Here is an 8808-nt window from a genome sequence, read left to right as displayed (position 1 = left end):
GAAGGCAGATGCTTAACGACTGAGCCACCCAGGCGCCCCTCGCTGAGGGTATTTACTGTTAGTTTTCACTTTCAGATTCTGAGACCAGAGATCATCTGTTTCTTTCCCTAAATAATAATATGGAACACTCAAACTAAATCCTCACGGAGGGACACCTGGGTGGCTCAGTCGATTAAGCGTCTGCCTTTGGGTCAGGTCATGATCCCAGGGTCCTGGGATCGAGTCCCACATTGGGCTCCCTGCTCAGTGGGGAGCCTGCTTCTGCCTCTGCCTGCCATTCCCCCTGCTTATGCTTGCTCGCTCTCTCTCTAGTGCTGTCTCTCTCTCTCTCAAATAAATAAATCTTTTTTTAAAAACAGGATCATTTCGGGGCACCTGGGTGGCTCAGATGGTTAAGCGTCTGCCTTTGGGTCAGGTCATGATCCCAGGGTCCTGGGATCGAGTCCCACGTTGGGTTCCCTGCTCTGCGGGGAGCCTGCTTCTCTCTCTCTCTCTCTCTCCCCCTCTACCCTTCCACCCCTGCTCGTTCTCTCTCTCTCACATGAATAAAATCTTTAAAAAAATTTTTTTAAATAAATCAATCGTCATTGAAAAAATTTTGCTTATCTGAATCCATTTTCATCTTTACAAATACTTCCGTTTCTAATTTAAGGCCAACTAGCTTTATGTTTGAGATGGCAGGTGCCACCATGTCCCCGCCAGAGAGGGTGGCTGCCCAAGAGATGACAAGAGGGAACCGGCACTCTCATCCACCACTAGCTGGGAAGAATGGTGGTGCACGTAAACCTAAGAATAGTTCTCCCTAAGAGAGGGGGAAAGGAAAACTATAATTTTCCTTTTATTTAATCTCATATATATTGCGTGTCACCTATCCACTAAGAGGGTCTCCTAAATGATTCAGAAAAATGTGGAAGTCCTCAAGCACATTACCAGAACACAAAAGAGAACTACGTGGTTTCAAATTGGTTAAGAAAACATTGGCTGGATCTCATGTTTCTGTTACATTCCACTAACTAGGAATCAAAAGAGATTTTTTTTTTCTTCCAGTAAAAGAGAAGACCCTACTTCGGGCCTTTTTCTAACATTCTCTCTTCTCCAGTGATATCTTGCAAACTCTTCTTACAACTGTATATTGTCACATGTAGTAAGGCGTATACTCACTGCTGGGAAACATAACACTATTATTTAACAATATGCCAGAATTCAGGGAATTCAAGCTATATATAATTGATTTATTTCAGAACTACGGTAAGGCATTGTAGAACTGGGTAGAACATACAAGGTGAGCCAATGTAGGGTACCAGTGGTAAGCATACACACTGTCTGACATCTAATAAGTGCTCAAAATATGTCTGCTTAATGTTAATGTAATAAATTTGTGAGAAGAGAAATGTAGGAAGCATAATTTCTATTTTTTTTCTAATTTGAGAATTGCTTTTCAGTTTGCTTCAGGTAACTATAATTTCCTCTGTTAATAGTAAATCCAGCAAGAAGACTTATATAAAATCAACTTTAAACTTCCTTTTGGAACTTTAATGAGTATTTTCTGAGTACAAAGGTGGAGGAATACAATGAGGAAGGAATCAAAAGAGGGAAGGAGAACATAATTCTTCCACTTATATATATATACCACGGTCTTACCTGTAAATAATACATGGCCTTGGGTTGGGCATACAGCATCAAAAAACAAAAATCCAGTACTTGTTTGATGCACCTACTAAAGATAATAATAAAATCTGTTAATATTTGTCATTATTACATAATTTTTATTTATAAGCACACTTCAGTAATTAAAAACAATTTTTTACACTTTGCTAACATAGAGTACTATCTACAGTAAGTGTAATTGAATATTTTATACTGAAAAGTTATATTAAAATGTTTCCCATCTTTTTTTTTTAAAGATTTATTTACTTATTTATTTGACAGAGAGAGACACAGCAAGAGAGGGAACACAAGCAGGGGGAGTGGGAGAGGGAGAAGCAGGCTCCCCGCAGAGCAGGGAGCCCGATGTGGGACTCAATCCCAGGACCCTGGGATCATGACCTGAGCCGAAGGCAGTCGCTTAACCGACTGAGCCACCCAGGCACCCAAAATGTTTCCCATCTTTATTCAGTGGACCATATCGGCCATCACTAAACTAGGATAAGCATAATCTATTTTATGGTTTGGTTAAATTTTTATCTGTGTAGTAAAGTTAATATTTTCTTTCTGGTCTGAGGTCTTGTTCAAATAAAAGAAAGAAGAAACTTTATTCTAATTTAATACTAAGCTAGGTATTAGGCCAGTTCCTGAATGTACAAGGAGCAATACACAATGCAGTTCTGCCTTTCTGCGTTTCATAATCCAGTATGAAAAGACAGAAAATTAATAAAATCACAACAATTAGATAAGTGCTATACAGAGACACTGGTAATGATGATGTAAAATAAGACAGGATGGGTGGATCAGGAGGCCGGGCATTCAGTGAGAAGACCAGTATTGCAAAGGCATAAAACGCACGAGAGCACGTGCCACCTTAGATCCAGAGCACCAACAGGGGATGGAAAAGCTGATGATGGTGAGGTGGGCAGGGACCAGATCATGAGCGAAACTTTGGACTTGATCTCCTATGAAAACGGATTCTTCTGGCTACACTATGGAGAATGAACTGGAAGAGAGGCCAGGCTAGGCTACACTTAGGGAAAACAAATAGATCATGAATGACCTGAACTAAGTCCAAGGCAGAGGAAAGGGGACGAGAGGAATGATGCAGAGAGAGATTTTTTTAAAAAGAAGAAATGATGATGGAGATATAAAGAGCAGAAGGAAAAACAGGATCTACAATGTCTCCCAGGTTTATTACTCTAAGAACTGACTAAATTCAAAGCGAAAGAAAACCCCTAAGAGATTTCCAGATTCTGACATACCATTTATTATCATAAAACAAAACAGTGCTAATAAGTTTCCTGGGATACAACTTTTTTCTGAATTCTGACATTTCTTTTACTCTATTAAGTTTTGAGGAACCAAATTATTACATTTCTTATAATACCTACAACATTTATAATCAAACAATAGGGATCCTTTATACATGTATAGACCTTTTTTCAAAATTCTTTCATAAATACTGTCATATTTTATTCTTACAATGACTCTTCCAAATGTATAAAGTAGATTTTATTATGCACACGGGAAAGCAGAGGAAGCTAAGACAAAGGCCAAATTACCTGTCTAGGATGACCTACAGCAAACAGTAAAACTGGAACTAGAATGTACACGTAATAATTTATAACCCCAGGCTTTCTTTCCCCCTTCATTATGCCCTTGCTAATTATTGGCTGAAAACGCGAACACAGATAATCGGTGGTGTGCTGGTGATAAATGTTCAACAACTGACTCTTCGGGGAGTGGGGTGAGGGTGAGCCACGATTTGTGCTTTTGCCCATTTCCATGGTGTAAATGCTCCTACCATGGCTGATTTCATGCTACCAACTCGACGTCGCTGGATGCAGACTGAGAAGTGCTGCACTTTATCAGCTCTTGCAAGCTAATAGGAGCTGGCTGTGTTTGAAATGGGATCTCTTAGACGCTGGTTCCAACATTACGTCTGATGAAGTTATTTCAGGTAATCCGTCATACCTCCTTGACTTTCCTGAGTCGTCAGTTGACTCCTTGACATGTGATATGTTTGGATAAAAAAAGGCAGGTATTGAAATGATTTCTAAGGATCCAGACCTTAGTTGCCTTTTGAATCTGTAAAGAGAAGTAAATGGAAGCTTGCAACTGAATATTTGATTTACCAAAATAACAAATACTTAAAAAGAATGTCCTCATGCATGTCTATATATTTTTATTTGAATTATTTCACATGTAATTACATGATGTCCACATTATGAAACTAAAATTTTAGTCAAAGCATTTCTTTTATAAATTAGTAAGCAACCTAACAAAAAATTAAAATATACAATATAAAATTAATTTCCTTTCATAAAAATTATAGGCACTTTAAATTTTTGCACGTTTACAGATATGTACTCTAAAAGATTCAAAATAATGGAACTAACGAGTTAGCATAGAACATTAGATGATTTTTTAAAGTGCATAGTTTTGAGTTTAATAAGAGTCCTACTGGGGGCAGCTGGGTGGTTCAGTCGGTAAAGCGCCTGCCTTCGGCTCGCGTCATGATCCCGGGGTCCTGGGATCGAGCCCCGCATCGGGCTCCCTGCTCAGCGGGAAGCCTGCTTCTCCCTCTCCCACTCCCCCTGCTTGTGTTCCCTCTCTCGCTGTGTCTCTCTCTGTCAAATAAGTAAATGAATAAAATCTTAAAAAAAAAAAAAAAGCGTCCTATTGAATAGCATCGTGCCTGCTAAAACTATAGACTCCTCACAGCAAGCAAGGATTGAGTGTGACTCTTGTCCACAACTCATTGGATGACTATGTATGCTTTTTAGAATCTTTATTTTTAAAAGTTAATATTTATAGACCAACTAGGAAATCATTAAAAGGCATGAAATATTGTTCACAAAAGCTGCAATACACATCTTGTACCGTCAAGGTAAAGGATGGGACACACCAGATAGAGCATTTTAAATGGTTTTCCTTTAGGGATAGATAATATGACTTTAAATAGGATTTAAATTTAGGCATTACGTTATTTATTAAAATGTTAAAGTCTCAAGAAAATGTTTTACGCTAATAGGTGAAAAAGCAAGATAGGGTTTTATATGCACAATCTCAATTATGTGCAAAATAAGCAGTCCTCACCTTGCACAATTCTATTATGCATGACTCTCCGTTACCATGTGTTAGTTAAATAACACGTGTCCCTCAACAACACTGTTCAAATTTGAGTCATCACACTGTATTAGCTGCAAATAATTCCATAAAGTACAAACTTGCTTCTGACTCTTCCGTTCACAAATCACTACATAAATCTCACGTCATCATCTCACCGTTCCTTTCAAAGTCTGTCGGTGCCTGATAACTGTTAACTCTTGTTCAGTTCACTTACAGACAGCAAAATACATGGTCCTGTTGCCTCCCTGTGACATTGGAATGTAGACGGCTGTACTCCTTTCATTTGCTTTTTAAATGGTTTCCAATGTTTCATAATAGGCATGTGTCATGAGCATGGGGTATCAGCAGCTACCCTCTAGCAGTGCTAGAGACAATGTGGGGCTTAGACCCAGAAAACGGTCTCTACCAATTTTGCTTCCTTCACTTACACACTTGGAGCAAGTCATTTACTTTCTCCGACCTTCAGTTTCCTCATCTGTAAAAATGGAATAGCAATACATACCCTTGCAGGGAAAGAATTCTTCTATAGACACTCAATTCTTCCCAGGCTCTAGGCATCAGTGGAAGAGTTCCTGGTTATTTGTTTGTTTGCTTACTTATTTATTTATTTAGGTGGGAGTGTAAATGGGGGAGTGCGGGGAGGAAAGTCTTACTGGTTCTTCTGATTTTATGGTATATCAAATGGAAAGGTTTTTTAAAAACTTATTTTAGTATGTTCCTTGAGGAGTAGAAAATGTTGGTATGGAAGAAAAGAATGAGGAATTCTGTTTGGTTTGGGGTAAAAAATAGCAATAGCATCTACATTTTTAAAAGTGAAATTGCATAACTTTATACAGCAATTTAGAATGGCAGAGGCAAGTGAAAATAACATTAAGTTGCAGTATATACAATCACCAAAAAGTCTGGATTACAGATGCTTCTAAGTAGATTTTGCTGTCCTCCAGAAAATTTCACGCAAAGTCCCAAAGCAACAAAAGTCAAGTTACAAGTAATTTCTATCCTGGTGGTATAATTTCCCATTACTAATAAAGAGAAAGATTCCAGGCTCAGTTTTATTCAGTCTGTCTTAAAAAAGACCTTTGAAATCCTGTGTGGTGACACCCTTCTAGGATTCTTTAAATCTTTTCTAGCTTGTTAGATTATGGACAGCATAAAAAGTTCTTGAGATAATGATACCAGAATTGCTAGCTGCCAATGACTAGAGAAAATACTGTAACTGTACGTTGTTGCCATTATAAATGAATGATTTTACCTTAGTTACAAAAAAGTGGAAACTTTACAGCTATATAGTTTTATAAAAAGTACACACTTATATACAGTTTCAGATAAGGTTATATATAACCTTAGTTGGGTCCTGTAACAATTACTATATAGTCTAAAGTTTAGGACCAATAAAATATAGAACAACCTCTCATTAACCCCAATGAGAAGACCTAGCAAAAGGGTTTTGGCTAAATTAAATATATAAAATATTAGGTACAGAAATGAAAAGTTATGAGTCTACATTAACTTAGATACAATCTCACTTAAAATTTCATATTCTATAATATCTGTTTTTAAATTATAGTTTTATTCTATTCTCACAAAAAATAAAACAACTTTATTCCAACTCTTTATCTTGTATTGTTGACATTAACATTTTTATCATCATGAGAATCTCTTTTTGAATCATATGACATAGTTCTCTGGTACACGTGATCGTTAAGTCTAACTAAAATTCTAGCTAGTGACATTGTCTTTGTACATTTTATAGCAAAACATAAGTGTTTTTATATATCAAGTAGTTTTTTATTTGTGATCTCCACAAGTAACCACATACTGTAATTCTTTTTTAAAGTCATCTTCAAAAGATTTCAAAACATATGCCCAAGAATTGTTTGTAAATCTCTGCCTTCTTTGTAAATGATTCTGTGAAGACTACCTTATAAGGACACCAAACTATCATAGATTTAACTCATTTCAGGCTAATGTGTCTTCTGCAAACAATTTATTATGCAGAATAAAGCAACCAAGAGAGGGTATCCTGGAATAGGAGAACATTTTAAGGATTCAAGTATGAGGCAATTTTTTTTTCCTGGGGAATCTTTTTTGGGTAAAACTAGACATACAAGGGTGTTTTAGTTAATCTTGCCCAGTTCTATCTCCCTCCACACACATCATCTACTTCAAGGCTCCCTACCCGTCTCAAGTTCAAGTTCACTGCCAATAAATCCCTCGTTCCCAACATACTATCTTCCTTTCACAGAGAAAAGAAAATCCTTTAAGGAGGGAATGCTTTCATTTCACCCTCCTTTCTCAAGCCAATTATTTTTTTCTACTCCTTCACCCGTTCTTATCTTTTTCCACTTTATCTTAGCTTAGTCCTGCCTAAACCTCCTTCCATGTGTACCTTACATCCAACTCTCCCCCATAGATCTTGTCCATCAGCTTCCTCCCTCTTGATGAGAGCACATATAAAACCTCTCCTAGCGCTCCCGTCTCCAGACCTCCCCAAACATAAGTTTTCCCTCAGGCTGCTATGCTTTAACATCTCTCTCCATTGGTCAAACTTGTTGAGAATAGTCTAATTCAATTCTTTAAATTTTTATTATGAAAATTAACACACACACACACACACAAAAGTGGGACTACAATGAATCCCAAATCACTTGATTTCAACAACCATTAATTTTTTTTTTACCACACTTGTTTCATCCATACAGCCCCCTTTTTGTTGCTGAAGTGTTTTAATATATTGTCCTCGGATAGAGGACGTACCAGATATTAAACTGATAAGAACAGATACTACACTTGATCTTAGCCAAAAGGGCGAGAAGTGATGTGTTGCTGAAGTATTTTAAAACAAATCCTAGATAATCAGTTCTCACCCTTTAGTTCTTCAGTGTCAAAATCAAAAAAGGACATTTATTTACACAACCACATGCCATTATCACACCTTATAAGACTAAGAATAGTTACTTAGTATCACATAATATTCAGTTGATATTCAAATATGCCCAGTATCCTAACAAGTCTCCCAATGAGTATCCACTTAAGATCTTCTCATTATAACCAGTTATCTCTTACTTCTTTTTTTAAACTTATTATCCACACCAGTAATTTCAGTTTTTCTTTTTTTCCCTCAACTATCTTTTTGAATAGAACTGGATCAACTGTCCTATAGAATGTCCTACATCCTAGTGGTTACTACAAATTGCTTCCTCTATTCACTGTGTATACTCTAAACTGGACTTTAGATCAGATTAAAGGTTGTTCTGTCTTAAATATATGATTTCACTCATATGTGGAATTTAAGAAACAAAAATATGAATAGAGGAGAAGGCAGGGAAAAATAAAATAAGAAGAAAACAGAGAGGGAGACAAAACAGAAGACTTAACTCTAGGAAACAAACTGAGGGTTGCTGGGGGGGATGTGGATGGCGGAGATGGGGTGACTGGATGATGGGCATGAAGGAGGGCACGTGATGTAATGGGCACTGGATGTTATATCCAACTGATGGATCACTAAATTCTACCTCTGAAACTAAAAACAAACCAAAAAAAAAAGGCTCTTCTGTCCTGTACTGTGTTATATTGTATTTTGGAGGGTGGTGGGCAATAATTCCCTATAGTTATTTCACAGTGTATTTCATTGGCTACACAACAGAAGACACAAAACGTCTGACTGTCTAACTTCCAGGAACTCTGAGACTGCTCAGAGGTTCAGGTGGGGCATCTGAGCCCTTCCTGCAGACTGCCCCTCTGGCCTCAGCCCCCACTCTCCCCCGCCAGGGACTGTAGGGGCAGGGGGTCTGCATGCCACAACCCCAGGCCCCCTTGTTGGCCAGCTTCCGGGGAGGTTCTGCCTATGGGAGGCAGCATCAAGAGATGAGAAGGCAGTAAAGAGGAGGCTATGCTTCCTCCTTTGGGGCTGGGGTGATGGCTGCAGCAGCAGAAGCAGGATGGAGCAGCAGGAGGTGGGGAGTGGGCGGAGGCTCCAGCCCTGACAGAGACGCCACTGCTGGGTGCGGGGGGGGGGGGGGGGGGGGG

General features: G+C 38.3%; 1 protein-coding gene and 1 pseudogene across 1 annotated transcript in view; both read right to left on the bottom strand.

The window, feature by feature from the left end:
- Positions 1-8808, bottom strand: part of MGAT4D (MGAT4 family member D) — a 41456-nt gene that overhangs the window by 18327 nt on the left and 14321 nt on the right. Inside the window, exons 6-7 of the mRNA XM_081813117.1 lie at positions 3622-3735; positions 1642-1717 (exon numbers count right to left, since the gene is read on the bottom strand). Coding sequence (XP_081669243.1) covers positions 1642-1717; positions 3622-3735 — 190 coding nt within the window. The remainder of the gene's footprint in view (positions 1-1641; positions 1718-3621; positions 3736-8808) is intronic.
- Positions 7488-7599, bottom strand: LOC115937823 (U2 spliceosomal RNA; annotated as a pseudogene).

Source organism: Leptonychotes weddellii, chromosome 2, assembly GCF_054177405.1.
Source record: "Leptonychotes weddellii isolate Sample4059 chromosome 2, ASM5417740v2, whole genome shotgun sequence".
NCBI lineage: Eukaryota > Metazoa > Chordata > Mammalia > Carnivora > Phocidae > Leptonychotes > Leptonychotes weddellii.
This window is presented reverse-complemented; position numbering and strand designations above follow the sequence as displayed.